We start from the raw sequence: 16,021 nt of genomic DNA, 5'->3' as shown, positions 1-16,021 counted from the left end.
CAAATGTGTCATTGTCTTCTTTAGGTGTTGCTTATATACGTGCATACATGTTTGGCACATTTATGCTTAAGTTGTATAAATCCCAACTTGTGGATACCAAGTTGATTATTTGTTGGTGGAAGAGCCCATGGATGTTAAGGACTTTTTGTCACCTTCTTAGGGTTGGACAGATTGAAGTTTCATGTGGAGCTCCATTATTGAAATTCCTTCCCTTGGGAAGTGACTTGAAAGGAAGAAGTTATATATTCTTAAGTGCCTCGACCCCATCCATAAATACATCATGTGCTAAGCTCTTTGATCCAAATGACATTCTTATAGATAATAGCACCTTGGATGATGCTTTTATACTTAATTCCTTTCTATACTACCTTTTTGCCTATAATGACATCCATTCTAGTTTTGAATTTGCTTTATGTAGAGGTAGGAGAATTATTGGTTCATCCACTTCTTTGAGTGACAATGTTATATGGATCTTGTGGATTTTAGAACCAATTGAGACACCACTCTTGGTATGGTATCTTGAAGTGATAAAGAAGTAGTTGTGTTTTATGGCTCATAATATGAAGGTAGTTCTACCTTTCGGATTATTTGATGTCATTAGGACCTTTGTAGTTTCCTTATCTCTTAAAGGTTTCAATAACCAAATTCTTTGTGCATTTTTCAATAAGTTTTCAATGCTTAACATAAAGGATCCTAGGTTATATTTCAAGTATGTGCAACCTTGGCAAGTTGAGGTGATTTGTTATGCTAACTCTAACCCCCATGCCATGAGGAGTTTGTGCTCGTTTGTTCTTCCTTTGGTTTTGCAAGGTTTGAATTCGAGGTCGAAACTTTTTAAAGAAGGGGAGTATAATACGATTCTGACTGGTCTTAAAGCTTTTGATCACATCTTTTGAGGCCGATACAAAGAGGTCCGATCCATGATCCACCAAAGAGCTCAAGAATACACTTGGAGGACCCCTTTTAAGCTCCTAAATCTATAATTCCATGTGTGGTTAATTGCTTGGAGCTCGGAACATGCTTTGGAAAGACAAAAGACCCAAAGAACTAAAGGAGAAGGTCATTAGAAGACCCATTAAGAGCCCAACTAGTCGTGCCATGAACCGCCAAGGAAGCGAATGGAGAAATACTTCAATGCCTCAAGCTGACAACCAGAGCAACAACCAGTCAAGTGGGTGATGGTCAGTCACTTCAGCCGTCACCCTTAAGCAGTAGCTCCCAGATGCCTCTATTTTGTTTATTGGGTCATGAGCCATTAGGGGCCTTATTATAATATTTTAGTCTTGGACTATAAATAGATAGCTTAGGGTTTCTTTCTTAGTTAGTTTTTGATGATTAATTTTACATAATGTATTCATGAAAACTCCATGGGAGTGAACTGAGTGCTTAAAAAAGTTGATGTTGAACCTTGACTAGAAACGTTGGTTGTAAGGGAGATCTAATCCCCTTTGCGGTCACATAAGAGTTAGGTGCTAATTGGTAATCCATTAAGAGAGGTTTTAGGGTTCTAAATACCCTTTGATTGCCTTTTTATTATCAATTTTGTGTCTATCTTTCTATCATCGTTATCCTATCCTTCTATCTTTACTTTTCCGCATCTAGATTCGTGTCCTCGTGGTTTGGATGACATCATTATGAAAAAGCTAATTAACCAAAAAAAAATTTATAGTATCTGAAATGCATTGATATTATTATAATTTTTGCTCGTGTTAATATTACAATGAATTAAGTAATTATTCAATTTATATACATTGTATTAAATTATATCATTTATTATACATTACATTATAAATAATTTTTACATTATAAATATTTCTTTTACATTATACATTGAATCACTAATTATCCAATTTATATTACATTATAAGTATAATATAATATATTAAAATTTTTAAAATATTTTAATAATTAAATAGTGATATAGCAGTACCACTTGGGGTAGTTTGGTTTGAAGGCATGTTATACTGGGATTAGTTATGATGAGATAAGTTATGTTGAGATAAATTATGCTGGGATTAATTATGCTGGGATTATTTGTTATTGAGTGTTTGGTTTGTCATATTCAAAATAGTATGTATGGTATAATTTCTAAGAATAAGTTGTTTGTTTACAAAAATATCTTTCACCTTATTTTATTTTTATCTTGTATTTTTCTTGCAACTTTATTTATTCATTCTTAAAAATAAAATTTTCACCTTATTTATCTTAAATATTTTTGTGTGTATTCTCATAATTGAATCGTGCATTTTTTAAAATAAAACTTTCATCTTAAATTTATTTTAGTAAAAGAGATTTTATTGTTTTTTTCACTTCATTTAAGCACATATCACTCTTATATTGTAAAATATTAAAGTTATTTGTTTTATTAATATATAAAATTTAAATTTTTAAGTGACAAAAGATTGTGTAATTAAAAAATATGTAATTAAGTAGTAGAGTCAATATTTTTATAAGAGGAATTAAATTATAAATAAACATAAGCATTAGACAAAAAAATTCAATGTATAATATATTCATAAATAAAAATTATATTTATTATGTAATTTTATAATTGAAAAATATATTATCAAAAAAATAACGTGTAGTAAAGAAAATGATATTAAAAATTATGAAAATATATATGAATATAAAAAAATAATATATAAGGAGGATATTTTTAATATTTTACATATTTTATCTCGATATAAATTATTTTAATATTACTATACCACTCTAAGATAAGATTAACTTATTTCCACACTAACTATTAAATAAATTATTCCACACTTTTATAATCAAACAAAGGATAAAAGGTTACTAAAAACTTATCCCCAAATTATCTTTCGTGCACGCTTTTCTTAACCGTAGCAAACTCTCCCTCTCACTATACTGTCAAAGCGTATTCTACGATTTAAACTGTCGCCGTCGCCGACAGCAGCAGCGCGCCTCCGCCCGACAGCAGCAGCATCAGCGCGCCGCCGCCGACAGTAGCAACACCAGCCGCGGCTACCGAAAGTACACAAATCTCGCGGTTAGTCCACAATAGTGTTTTTGAGTTAAACTACCTTTAGTTCTATCCTTGTTGAATTGCTCACATTGTGTTTGTTTCCTTTAGTTCTATCCTTGTTGAATTGCTCACATTGTGTTTGTTTGAGTTGAAATGGAGCTAAAGTTTAAGCTTGAAACTTGGGAACTTTTAGTGTGTTTTTCCCATCTGGGTCTGTTTCAACAACTCAAAAATTTTCAATCTTGACAACTTTTAGGTGATTTCCCCTTATGGATGTGTTCAAGAACTCAAAAAGTTTCAATCTTGGTAATTTTAAGTGTGATTTTACCATTTGGGTCTGTTCAAGAACTCAAAAAAAGTTTGAATCATGGTTACATTTAGTGTGATTTGATGTTGCTTTTTGACAGAATTCGAATTAGGAAAAAAAGGGTTGCTTTGCTATTCTCCGGCGATCGTTTGGCTCTTTCTCTGTTCTTGTAGTGAAGTCTTTATATGTAGTGTTAAGTTTGGATTATTTGTTGTAGAAGGCTTTGAAATCATAGATGTTCTTGTAGTGAAGTCTTTATATGTAGTGTTAAGTTTGGATTATTTGTTGTAGAAGGCTTTGAAATCATAGATTTTGAGATGATTATATGGTATGAGAGGTACATGCGATTCCTCTACTTATTTGCTTTATTAAATTTGATGAATTGTTTGGCGTATATTGTAAATTAAAGTTTAATAATTTTATTTTGAAATGTGATGTTGGTTGTGATGATTATATGGTGCGAGAGGGACATGCAATGCCTCTACTTATTTATTTTATTAAATTTGTTAGAATTGTTTGACTTATAGTATATACAAAAGTTTAATAATTCAATTTTGAATTGTGATGTTGGTTGTGATGATTATATAGTGGGATAGGTACATGTGAAGCCTCTACTTATTTGCTTGATTTAATTTGTTGGATTGTTTGTCTTGTAGAAGAAATTAAAGTTCAATAATTTTATTTTTAACTGTGGTGTTGGTTGTGAATTTGCAAGGCTGAAGAAAAAGTGACTTGAAAATGGTTAAGTGTAATCACTTGAAATAGTGAACTAATGACTTGAAAATGGTTAAGTATAGTTACTTGAAATGTTAATTAATTATTTGAAAATTGTTATGTGTAGTGACTTGGAATGTGAATTTGTGATGTGAAAATGGTTGAGTGTAGTTATTTTAAATGTGACTTGAAAATGGTTAACTGTGGTTACTTGAAATGTGAATTAGCTACTTGAAAGTTTAAGTATAGCGTTTTGAATTGTGAATTAGTTACTTGAAAATATGAACTTGTGTTTTGAAAATGGTTAAGCGTAGTCACTTGAGAACAAGAACTAATGGCTTGAAAATGTGAATTAGTTACTTGAAAGTGCCAAAGTGATTAAGTATAGTGTTTTGAAATGTGAATTAGTTACTTGAAAATGTGTAAGTGTAGTCACTTGAAATATGAATTAGTTACTTGGAAATGGTCAAGTGTAGATAGCTTCCTGTTTCCACTATGTTTCTGAAATGGCAAACTTTCTACCTAAATTAGAGTTAATTCTTGCTTTAATCATATGTTTGACTTGTTTCAGTTATAGTTATAGTGTACTCTGTACAAAGGTTCTCTTTTCGCGTCTGTTTGTATTATCATGACATTCTTCTGTGAAGATGCCCATCTCGTATTGATATTTCTAGCCAAAACTTTTTCAATTTTTGGTGTTGAACCTCAATGTGATGGAGAGAATGAAAAAGCATTGATTGCCCAATTGCTATCTTCTGAATTTTATGCTGTTTTCTGATTTTAAGTCGAGTTTGTGTTCTTAAGGTTTGTTCTAATCCATAAGAAGCGTAGATTTTTGGTGAGGGAGAAGAAAAGGAGACTATTGGGTTGACAATGGATTCGGGTGATGCATCCGGGCATTCAGCTGGGGTGGACGATGATTATGAATCTTTACTTTCAACGACCGATGCGGAACTCTTGAAACAGGCGTGGCGGAATGAAAAGGCTGCTCCAGAAATTCTTCAGTTTGAGGCTGCTTTGGTTCAACGATCCAGAGAACAAATTCAATTGATGGTATGCACATTTCATATGATTTGGCCCCTTAAATTTGTACCTGGGATTGTTATCTGCTTATATTTTGAGCTTTAGCTTTCACCTTATCTTTTATTTGAATTTCTTTGTCTTTGTATTTATTTTATGTTAGAACTTGGATTTTGTTTGTCCTTATGTTGTGGCCATATGGCTCCGTCAAGTTGGGAATTATTAGTTGTCTTGATTTCACAAGGGTTTTTATAAAGGGACTATGCTATCTAAAATTGAAGTTTTTGTTTTGTTCGAAAATCTAGCAGGATTCAACTGAAGTCTCTAGTTCTTCTTAAAAGGATGAGATTGAACTTTTTGATAGACAAACTTATTTCTGTGAGAATAAATTTTACTGACAACTATTCAATTAGTGCCTAAGACAATTTAACTCTAGAGCATCTGTTTGCACTTTGTCTGCTATTAGGTGAAGTGTTTGCTATTAATATTCCCATGGGAGCATGATTTCAATTGGGTCTTTTTGATAAAGTAAATGTTCCATTAAAGGCATCAAGAAGATGCAAATTAGTTACAAAAGTAAGAGCAAAAGTAGTTGGGTCTGTTAGCTCTGGTACAATTATGCTAAAGCTAGGGAGCTAACAAAGTTCAAGAAACTATCTAGGGAATCTACAAAGGACATATTAACCCAACTATACGGACAAATGAGGCAATCAGCTTTGAGAGAATGTAGAGGCGTTGATAGGCCATCAAAACATCTTCTATTACGTTCCTTCCAGATACTCCAAAGAATTGCTATAGGTATCATTTTCCAAGCTTGTTTGATGGTGTTGTCAACTTTCTTGCAGCACCAACTCTCAAGAGCTGCTTTGATACTATGTGGCATGACCCAACTGAGTCCAAAACGAGAGCAAAACATGTTCCACAAACTTGTTGTAACAGTACAATGCAGAAAAAGGTGTTTGTTGCTTTCTGCTGCTTTCTGACATAAGTAGCATCCATTCACAATGTAGTGTTTCCTTCTATAAAGGTTGTCTTGAGTTATGCAAGCTTCATATAGCGCAGTCCGACCAAAACAGATGATTTTGGGTGGTAGCTTGATTTTCCAAATTAGCCTCCATGGCCAGTGGTCAGTGACTTGATTAAGTGGTCCCGACTTCTTGTAGGCTGCACTGACTGTGTAATTCCCTGCTCCTGTAGTGTCCCACTTGAACTGATCTGTTGCCCGAGTACTGAAAGAGAAACTCTATAGAGTCTGTAGAAGTTTGACCAAGTCGTTAAGCTCCCAATCATGCATATTTCTTCTAAACATAATGCTCCAAATTGTTCCATCTCTATTTTGCGAGACTGTTGAATTTGGATACCTGGCTAAGTGGAAAAGCCATCAGAATTGTGTTGCAGAGCCATTTGTCTTTCCAAAATCTTATATGGAGTCCATTCCCCACTATGAAGTGTTTATGCTGAGAAAATTCCTCCCATAGCTTGCAAATGTTTTTCCAGACTCCAACCCCATAAGGTGCTCTTGAAAAATTGGTGCACCAATGACTCCGTATTCCATGTTTTGCATTGATCACCTCCTTCCATAAAGCATGTTCCTCTTGTGTGTATCTCCATAGCCATTTCATGAGTAAACACTTGATCCCTAACCCCCCTTGTAGTTTGAGAAGGAGGACTTTGGGCCATTCTACCAAATGATACTTGCGCTCCTCACTGTTTCCTTCCCACAAAAAATCTCTCCTGATCTTGTCAAGTTGTTTCAACACTTTGCTAGGAATAGGGAACAGTGACATATGGTATGTGGGAATACTATCAAGTACACTGTTGATCAATGTAAGTCTACCCATCGATAGATACTGCATCTTCCAAGAGGCAAGTTTTCTCTCAAATTTCTCAATAACTCCTCCCCAAATAGCTGTCGACTTATACTTGGCACCTAATGGCAGTCCTAAATAGGTGGTTGGGAATTCACCGATACTACAACCCAAGATACCCGCTAATTCTTCCAAATTCAGCACCCCATTAACAGGATAGATCACACTTTTTAGCATGTTGATGTGCAAACCTGATAGGGCTTCAAAGATCAGAAGGGTTAGATTCAAATAAAGAACTTGATTCCTGTCCGCCTCACAAAATATCAGAGTGTCATCTGCATATAACAAATGAGAAATGTTTGTAGTGATCCTGTTCCCCACATCAAAACCATTCAGCCATTAGAGTTGCTTAGTTTTGTCTAACATTCTACTTAAACCCTCCATTGCAAGTATAAAGAGAAAAGGAGAGTGGATCTCCTTGTCTCAAACCTCTTTGCGGGGAGAAAAACCCAACTGGACTTCTGTTGATGAGAATTGAGTATTTAACGGTAGAGATGTTGAAACTGATCCGTTTGATCCATCTTTCACCAAACCCCATTTGTCTAAGGATGGAAATAAGATAGGACCAATTCAATTGATCAAAGGCTTTCCCTATATCCAACTTGCATAGTATGTCTGCCCCTCCGTTTTTCAATTTCCAATCAAGAACCTCATTAGCAATCAATGAAGCATCAGTAATTTGCCTATCTTTAACAAAACCATTCTGATGATTAGAGACTAGCTTTCCCATAACTGTTTTTAGCCTTTCTGCCAAGACCTTAGCTATGATCTTGTAGATTCTCCCGATTAAACTAATTGGTCTGTAGTCTTTGAGATCTATTGCTCCTTTTTTCTTCGGAATAAGGGCTATGAAGGAAGCGTTGCATGACCTGACCATCCAACAATGCCGATGGTAATGGTTCATAGCAGCAAGTATGTCAACTTTGATGAAGTCCCAAGATTTCTGATAAAATGCCATTGTGTACCCATCTGGCCTCGGTGCCTTGTCTGGAGCACAAGATTGAATTGCTGTCAATGCTTCATCTTCTTGAAAAATTGCTTCCAGATTCATTGTTTCCTCAGTTGAGATCGAAGCAATGCCCTCAAAGTTGGCTGGTGGCCTCCATTGTTCTTGTTCAGTACACAGCTTTTCATAAAAATCAAGAATTTCTTGTTTTATCCTCTGCTTATCCACAATGATCTCGGTACCCACTTTGAGTTTGTCTATGCAACTTCCCCTTCTGTGAGAATTTGCAATTTTTTGAAAAAACTTTGTGTTCCTATCCCTCTCCTTAAGCCATAAGCATCTTGATTTCTACCGCCAAGAGATTTCCTCAGCCTTGGCTAGTTGTTGAAGCTCAATTCTCAGGTTCATCATCTGAATAGTTTCTGGCACTGTTAGTTGTCAACTCTCTGCCGCTTGCTCAAGTGCTGACAACTTATCTAGGGCTTTGATTTTCCTGGTCTCTACCTTGCCAAATTCCTCCCTATTCCAAGTTGTTATATCCTTCTTCAGTCTTTTCAATTTCTATAGTAGTACATAGTCAGCCCTACCCATTATATTGTAGCTCTGCCACCAGTCTTTCAGTTTCTCTAGAAACCCTTCTGATTGAAGCAACATGTTTTCAAACTTGAAGTATGAAGGGCTAACATCCCAGTCTCCTCTCTCAAAAAGCATAGGCTTGTGATCCGATATCACTTTTGGAAGGGCTGATTGTTTTATAGCTCTGAATGAGTCATTCCACTCTGTGGAAATGAGAAATCTATTAATTCTCGATGCTTGCACAATGCTATCACCCCTTGACCATGTAAAATGAGCCCCCTGTTGTGGCAAGTCAATCATGTTAAGGTCTTGAATGATGTCTGAGAAGGATCTCATGGCACTAGTCCTTCTCAAGCAGTTCAATTTCTCGCTTTCAAATTTGCACACATTGAAATCACCCCCCAATACCCAATGTCCATCCCATAGCCCCCGAACTCCAGCAATTTCGTGCCACATCTCTTCCCTTTCCAGATTGGTGTAAGGTCCATAAATACCAGTAAAACACCATCTGAACTCCTGTTGAATACTCTCTAGCATACATGATATGGAATAAGAGCCCTGGATGGTGTCTGTATTGACCCACTGCCTCTTATCCCAAATAATTATGATACCGCCCTTAGTACCACGTGCTTTTAAAGCTGCCCAGTCAAGTCAGCCCACCCGTTACCCCATAATTGTTGTACCCATGCAGTAGACCAATTTTCTACTTTTGTTTCTTGCAAGCACACATCCACTTTCCATTTTCGAACGAGAGATTTGATTGTGCTCCTCTTACTACTCTCATTCACCCTCCTCACGATCCAGCTTAGGATTTTTAGCTTCATCTAGAACAGGAGTTGTATTGCCTACCCTGGTTCCGTTCTTCTGTCGCCCTTTTTTGTCGTAATTGATCCCACATGTCAATCCTTTTATCTCCCCTTCTCCTTTGGCCTTCTTCCCTTTTCCAAGTCGCTGCTTGGGGTTTTGTTGCTGGATTTGGAATTGTCTTCTTTGCTCCGTTCTTAGAATTATATCCAAAAGTTTATGTTTGAACCTGGTTGCGTTGACCCCAAAAGCTTTGCATGCCTTGAACATCTTAATTCTAGTCCATTTTGAAGTCTCAATTTGATTGGGCTTTTGGATTAATTGAGCTTCAGACCCACCTTCGTACCATGTTAAAGGGAGGGCTTCGCAGGTAGAATGAGAGGAAAATTCCGACTCTGATAGATTTATGTGAGTCAAATTCGGAGTTGGATTGCGAAGTAGTTTGTGTTTCCCTTCTTGAGAGTCTGCTTCGTCATCTGCTTCTGATTCTGTAATTACCGGAGCACTGACCATAGAGGTTTGTGGTTCTTCTTCTTCTGAAACCATCGATGGTATAGAGAGGGCATTAGATCTATTGTGATAAGGGTTTGGCTTGTGGCTCACTACTTTCCAATGGACTTTTCTTTTAAAAGCTTTGACTCCTTTTGGGCTTTTCTAAATGGGCCTTTTTTGTAGAAGTTTTTGTCTAAAACTTGGTCCAAATGTTCATTATTTCCCCTAGGAGCAGCCGCCCTATTTTTATTTAGTGGACAGTTTGGCAGTCCAATTTTCAAATTAAAGTTGTTGCCCTGACATCCCATGTGCCTCTGAGACATGAAGACTTTGAAAAAGTCGAGATTTTTTCTACGTCAGACGGCTGGTGCTCACTTTGTTTAACATCCTTACCGCCGATGGATTTTTGGATTGATCTAATAGTAGCATGGTTGTCTTCGTATATCGAAATTTCGAAGACCCAATCTCCTTTGATGATGTCTATTTTTGCTGGCAATTCATTCATGGAGTTGCGGATGCAAATACGAGCCCAATAGAAGTGTGTCCGATGCTTCGTGTCTTCATCAGTGTCTATGAATCCACCACATTTATCACCGATGAATTTAAATGTTTCTGAAGACCATGCATGAAGAGGGATGCCCAGTGCTTTGACCCACTTATGTTCTGGAATTGGGTCGCTTGTCTTGGTCCCTGACACAGGGGCCACCATTCCAATGTAAGCTTCCTACCATTCCAGAACCATTCACCGGCTTTGACCCTTTCTGCCTCTTGCTTGGATGGGAGATCAAATAGGAATAGGTTGTGATTAATCGACGTGACTTTAAGGCCAGCAGTGACTTGTCATCTAGAGACAAACCATTTTTGTATTATTTCTGGCTTGGGGCTATGGTGGAAAGGGTCATTGAACCGCCCGATCAGACACTTTGAAAGGAAGTGTTTGTTGTCGAGTTCCTTTGGGTTTGAGCCTCCTTCCCCCTCACTGGTGTTAGACCTTGCATCTATTGGCCATTGTGGGATCTTTGCAGCATCTAAATATGACCCAGACTGATCTGTGAATAAACTAAATCCTGAATTGATCCCCTTCCCCAAAAAACCTTGTATCTTTGTTGCTATATTACTCCATCCCTCGTTGTAGCTTCCTTCTGGAATAATGACTGCTGATTTCTTGCTGCCAAGGATAGCTTCTATTCTTACGAATCTCCCATATCTGTTAAAATTTTGGATCACCCTAAAGGTGTAAGTCTGGATCTTTCTTCCCCAACTTCTGCATTTGTTACCTGTTCCAAGTGAAGCCTGATGAAGCGCTTCACAAACCCAATGTAAATTACAATCGTCAATTTTGATGCTGCTGTTGAACCGCCTGCTGCTTTCGGTAAGGACAAACCATCTAACTGGCCCTCTGTTAGAGCTAATTAACTCAAAAGACTTATCCCCTAAATAAAAATAGAGTTTCCGGTCCATGATTGTTAACAAGAAAAGACATTACCGGAAAGTTTAACACCAGCAAGAGAAAGTGTAGAAAAAAGAAGAGAGAATTTTGGCACAGTCCCCAAGAGAGAGCATTTTCAAAGCCGATTTTCCCTCCAACATGGGGTCTTTTGATCTCCATTTGCACACCCCCACCCCCCACCCTGGCAAGCTAGTACTTTTTACTACTCTCTTATACAATACAACAACAACAACAACAAACCCAGTGTATTCCCACTTAGTGGGGTCTGGGGGGGGTAAGATGTACGCAGTCCATACCTCTACCTCTGATGAAGTAGAAAGGCTACTCTCTTATACAATGATAATTGATAATCCTTACCATTGCACCATGTTGCGCATACCCCACCCCAGCAAGCTAGTACTTTTTACTACTCTCTTATACAATGATGATTGATAATCCTTACCATTGCACCATGTTGCGCATACTTGTTTTAAAGCATAAACTAGGAATAATCCTCATAAAGGAGTTCTAAGGACCTGCCACTCAAAAGTAGCAAAAGTTAATAGTGGACCTTAAGCGTGTTTGGGGAGAACAAACTTTACTTGGTAACTCAGTCTAAAAGAGGAAAGAACTGTCAGATGGAGAGCTTTGTTTGGAGGTATTAAAACAGGAAGGTAAATGGAAACATACACTTACATAAACAAATGGCAGAACCATGAAAGAGCTGCTAGATATAGCTGCGCCACAAATGAAGTTAGTGGTTGAAATGTAAAACTGTGCACTATCTGAACAGAAAAGCTGCTGTGATCTTGTCTAAGCAGGTATTATCATGATGTGCGCTGTTGCTGCCACTTAATGGATTTTACTCCCATATCTTCAGCGCTGGTGTGAAACATATGTTAATTGTCATATTTAATGAAGTGGAACTAAAACTCCCAACACTCTAAATCTACATTTCATTTGATGATGCTGAAAGTTTCATTACCTCTTCTGGTGTGTTGTTCATTTATGTGAATCCAGTTTTTGCTTTTAGTTTTGTTTTGTTTTTTTATCGGATGTTTTTGCTTTTAGTTTTGTTGACTTACATGATTGATTAATTATTTTTTGTATTATCATGGTTTACAGTGAATTGCATGCTGATATATCTTAATCTTTGCTCTTCAGGAAGAAACAGTAGAGGAATTTTCAAAAAATAGTGTTGATCCTCTCACTGTGTCTCTTTACCAGATGGACCTTGATAGAACTCTGTTTCTATTGAGATCATATCTAAGAACCCGTCTCCAAAAGGTAGCCTTGAATCATAGTATATTATTATGTATTTGATTTTGGCGAATTTCATATCTGGAAAGTGCTATAATCATGACGTGCAAGCGATACCTCAGTCTACCAACTACTACTAGTAATTGTAAAATAATTTCAAGTTACCGGTAGTGTCTTTTAAAGCAATGGTCTGTTTGTGTGTCATAGGATCTCATCTCTTCGTGTGTCCCTGCAGTTTATTCCATCTTCATGGATGTTGATAATTAAAGTTTGGCTGCAGATTGAAAATTATGCATTTCACATACAAAAAACTACTGACTTGTGGAATCGTCTGTCTAAACAAGAACAGAAATTTGCTGAAAGGTGAGGTTGTCTTTCTTTATTCCGAGTGTTCAATGCAATACCAATTTTATAATGTTAATTACCTGGGATGATTAGGTGTATTGACGACATGGAGCAACATCTAGATCAGTCTGTTCTCTCAAAGTTGCCTCATGGCTTCAAGTCCCACTTGAAGCAATCTTCATTAAGTCTGACAGATGACATGGGTAAGCTTACGTTACTCTATACAGTTTATGGTTGAGATAAATTTGTTCTAGTCCCTTCCTCGATCTGCTTCTATATGCATTTCCGTGTGTGTTTCTCTTTATCTATGTTGTCGTAGAACTCTGATGGAGTTTCTGGGAATCCCAGATTAATGGCTATGCCGTAATCAAAAGCATCTTGAATATAATAAAGGTTTGTTACCAGTAAGTGAATTAAATTATCTATGAACATGGTGCAGCAATTTAAATTCTCTAATCAATTGTCAAAGCCTGCAACCTGATTTTGAATTAGTTCAAAGGATGATATGCTATCGCTTGCCCTCAGGATATCTGCTTTTTTACTTTGCATTTTAGACATGTCAAATATAAATACTTTCGGGATTTACACTCTTCATGTATGCCTTTTAGTTCCCAAGCCACAGCTGGATCAATATGTTATCTGCAGAAGCAAGAGATTTTTAGGATCTTTTCAGCTCGACGACAGGCAATCAATCTTCTTTACTTAATTTGTTGTTTTTCTTTGGAATCCTGCTTGATGATTGTTTTTTATTCTTGACCTCCATTAATTTTTCTTTGATGACAGTGGGGAAGAACCAGTGAACATTGAAGCCAATGATTTGTATGCTCTGCCATATAAGTCCATAAAGCCCCTTGTGGAGAGTGGGCAGATCCATCTTGTATGAGTGTGTAGGAAATAATGCCCCTTTGATGATGTAGCTTGTCACAAATCCAGGATCGGAACTATATATAGTATCCTTTTTTTGTTTAATTAAACCTCATATCATATTTTAAGTGATGTATTTGAATACAATACGTCTTCAAAGAAAATTAAGTAATGTATCCAAGGCGGTATGTATCACGAGTAACTTATGCATCATGAATTAATTTCGGTCATGATACATAACAACCGACCTACTAACATAAGGTATCGGGACTAACGCAGTGTATTTGAGATCTAGTAATGTATCCGAAATTTCAGATATTCGGGCAATGTAATGTATCGGGACTAACGCAGTGTATTTGAGATCTAGTAATGTATCCGAAATTTCAGATATTCGGGCAACGTAATGTAGCGGGACCAATGCAATGATTTCAGATTTGTAAGAATTTTTAATAATATTGAATAGAGTTGGAATATGCAGTAATTAGCGCCAAATTCAATGACTTCAGATTTGTAAGAATTTTTAATAATATTGAATAGAGTTGGAATATGGAGTAATTAGCTCCAAAAGTGATGGCCCATGGGTTGCTTTTTATGGAGAAGGCATACGATAAAGTTTTTAAGGAGGTTCTTTGGAGATGCTTGGAGGTGAGTGGTGTTTCGGTGGCGTACATTAGATCGATTAAGGATATGTATGATAGAGAAAAGACTCAGGTGAGGACTGCGGGAGGAGATTCAAAGCATTTTTCTGTCTTAACAGGGTTGCATCAGGGATGGACTCTTAGCTCGTTTCTGTTTGTATTGGTGATGGATGTGTTGACGCGGCGTATTCAAGGAGAGGTGCTTTGGTGTATGCTTTTTGTAGATAATGTAGTATTGATTGATGAGATGCGGGGAGGTGTGAATGATAAATTGGAGGTTTGGAGACAAACCCTTGAGTCTAAAGGGTTCAGGTTGAGTAGGAGCAAGACTGAGTATATGGAATGTAAGTTTAATGACTTGAGACACGAGGACAAGGTGGTAGTAAGGTTGGGTTCCCAGGTTGTGTGTAAGAGGGGTAGTTTTAAGTATCTCGGGTTGATGATTTAGGGGAATGGTGAGATTGATGAGGATATCTCCCACCGTATTGGGGTAGGATGGATGAAGTGGAGGCTCGCCTCGGGAGTGTTGTGTGATAAGAAGGTGCCACTTAAACTTAAAGGCAAATTGACAGTCCATCCGGCCATGCCGTAGGGAGCGGAGTGTTGGCCAATCAAGAACACCTATATTCAAAAATTGAAGGTGGCAGAAATGCGAATGTTGCGTTGGATGTGTGGGCTTACTAAGGGTGATAGGGTATGGAATGAGACTGTCCGAGAGAAGGTGTGATTTCGATGGAGGATAAGATGCGGAAAGTTCGGTTGAGATAGTTCGGGCATGTGATAAGGAGGGGCACCCGCGGAAAGTTCGGTTGAGATAGTTCGGGCATGTGATAAGGAGGGGCACGGATGCCCCAGTTCATAGATGTGAGACGTTAACTTTGGATGGTTTCAAGCGGGGTAGGAGTAGGTCGAAGAATATTGAAGAGAGGTGATTCGACGTGACATGGAGCAGTTACAGCTTATTGAGGACATGATCTTAGATAGGAAGGTTTGGAGGACGCGAATTAGGATTGAAGGCTAGTTCATGTGGGAGGGTCGTAGTTAGTAATTAGGGAAGCATCGGGGTGAGGGTATAGGGGTGGGGGGTGCCTTTGGTTCGTTAGGTAGGGTATTACTATATGGGTGTCTTACTTATGTTGTTCCATCTTTTTTCATGTTTTTATTATGAATTTGTTTATTACTCATTGTCTTGAGCCGGGGGTCTATCGGAAACAACCTTGCTACTTCTCCAGAGGTAGTTGTATGGACTGCGTACATCTTACCCTCCCCAGACCCCACTGTGTGGGAATACACTGGGTTTGTTGTTGTTGTTGCAAGAGTTCGTGCAAGCATGGACCAACATATATTTTTTTAATCTTAATTTATGTGATATCGATAAATTTTTAGAGTTAATTAAATTTTTTAAATATTTTTTAATTTTAAATTATTAATTATTGTGATATGTAATACTTTATAATTTTTTTTAGATAATATGTGTTACTCTTGTTGTTTCAATTTATGCCACATTGGTAGAATTTGAAGAGTCAATCAAATTTTTAAATATAATTTTTAGATTGATGTATTATTTGTAATTATTGTAATTTATAATTCTTTTACATAATTTTTAGATAATATATGTTACTCTTTTTGTTTCAATTTATGTGACACTGATGAAATTTAAAAAGTCAACCGAATTTTTTATATATAGTTTCTACCTATTACCTTGTCGTTTACCTAAATGACATAATTTAGGTTGAAATTTAATATATTCTAATAATTTACATTAATTAATT

At 36.9% G+C, this 16,021-nt stretch overlaps 1 protein-coding gene across 6 annotated transcripts; it reads left to right on the top strand.

The window, feature by feature from the left end:
- The first annotated feature begins 2,762 nt into the window (after nucleotides 1-2,762).
- Nucleotides 2,763-13,792, top strand: LOC107871158 (DNA replication complex GINS protein SLD5). 6 transcript variants are annotated; one of them, XM_016717975.2, is made up of 7 exons: nucleotides 2,763-3,010; nucleotides 4,812-5,060; nucleotides 12,307-12,429; nucleotides 12,683-12,765; nucleotides 12,841-12,950; nucleotides 13,356-13,431; nucleotides 13,531-13,792. In XM_016717975.2, exons 2-7 carry the CDS (start codon nucleotides 4,881-4,883, stop codon nucleotides 13,628-13,630), a joined length of 672 nt encoding a protein of 223 aa, XP_016573461.1. In that variant the 5' UTR covers nucleotides 2,763-3,010; nucleotides 4,812-4,880; the 3' UTR covers nucleotides 13,631-13,792. The 6 variants fall into 6 exon arrangements, with proteins under 6 accessions (XP_016573461.1, XP_016573462.1, XP_047268645.1 ...); XM_016717976.2 differs by having other exon boundaries at nucleotides 2,782-3,010; nucleotides 4,839-5,060; XM_047412689.1 differs by having other exon boundaries at nucleotides 2,789-3,010; nucleotides 4,831-5,060; nucleotides 12,638-12,765.
- The last annotated feature ends 2,229 nt before the right edge of the window (nucleotides 13,793-16,021 follow it).

This window comes from Capsicum annuum, chromosome 5 (genome assembly GCF_002878395.1).
Source record: "Capsicum annuum cultivar UCD-10X-F1 chromosome 5, UCD10Xv1.1, whole genome shotgun sequence".
Lineage (NCBI taxonomy): Eukaryota > Viridiplantae > Streptophyta > Magnoliopsida > Solanales > Solanaceae > Capsicum > Capsicum annuum.
This window is presented reverse-complemented; position numbering and strand designations above follow the sequence as displayed.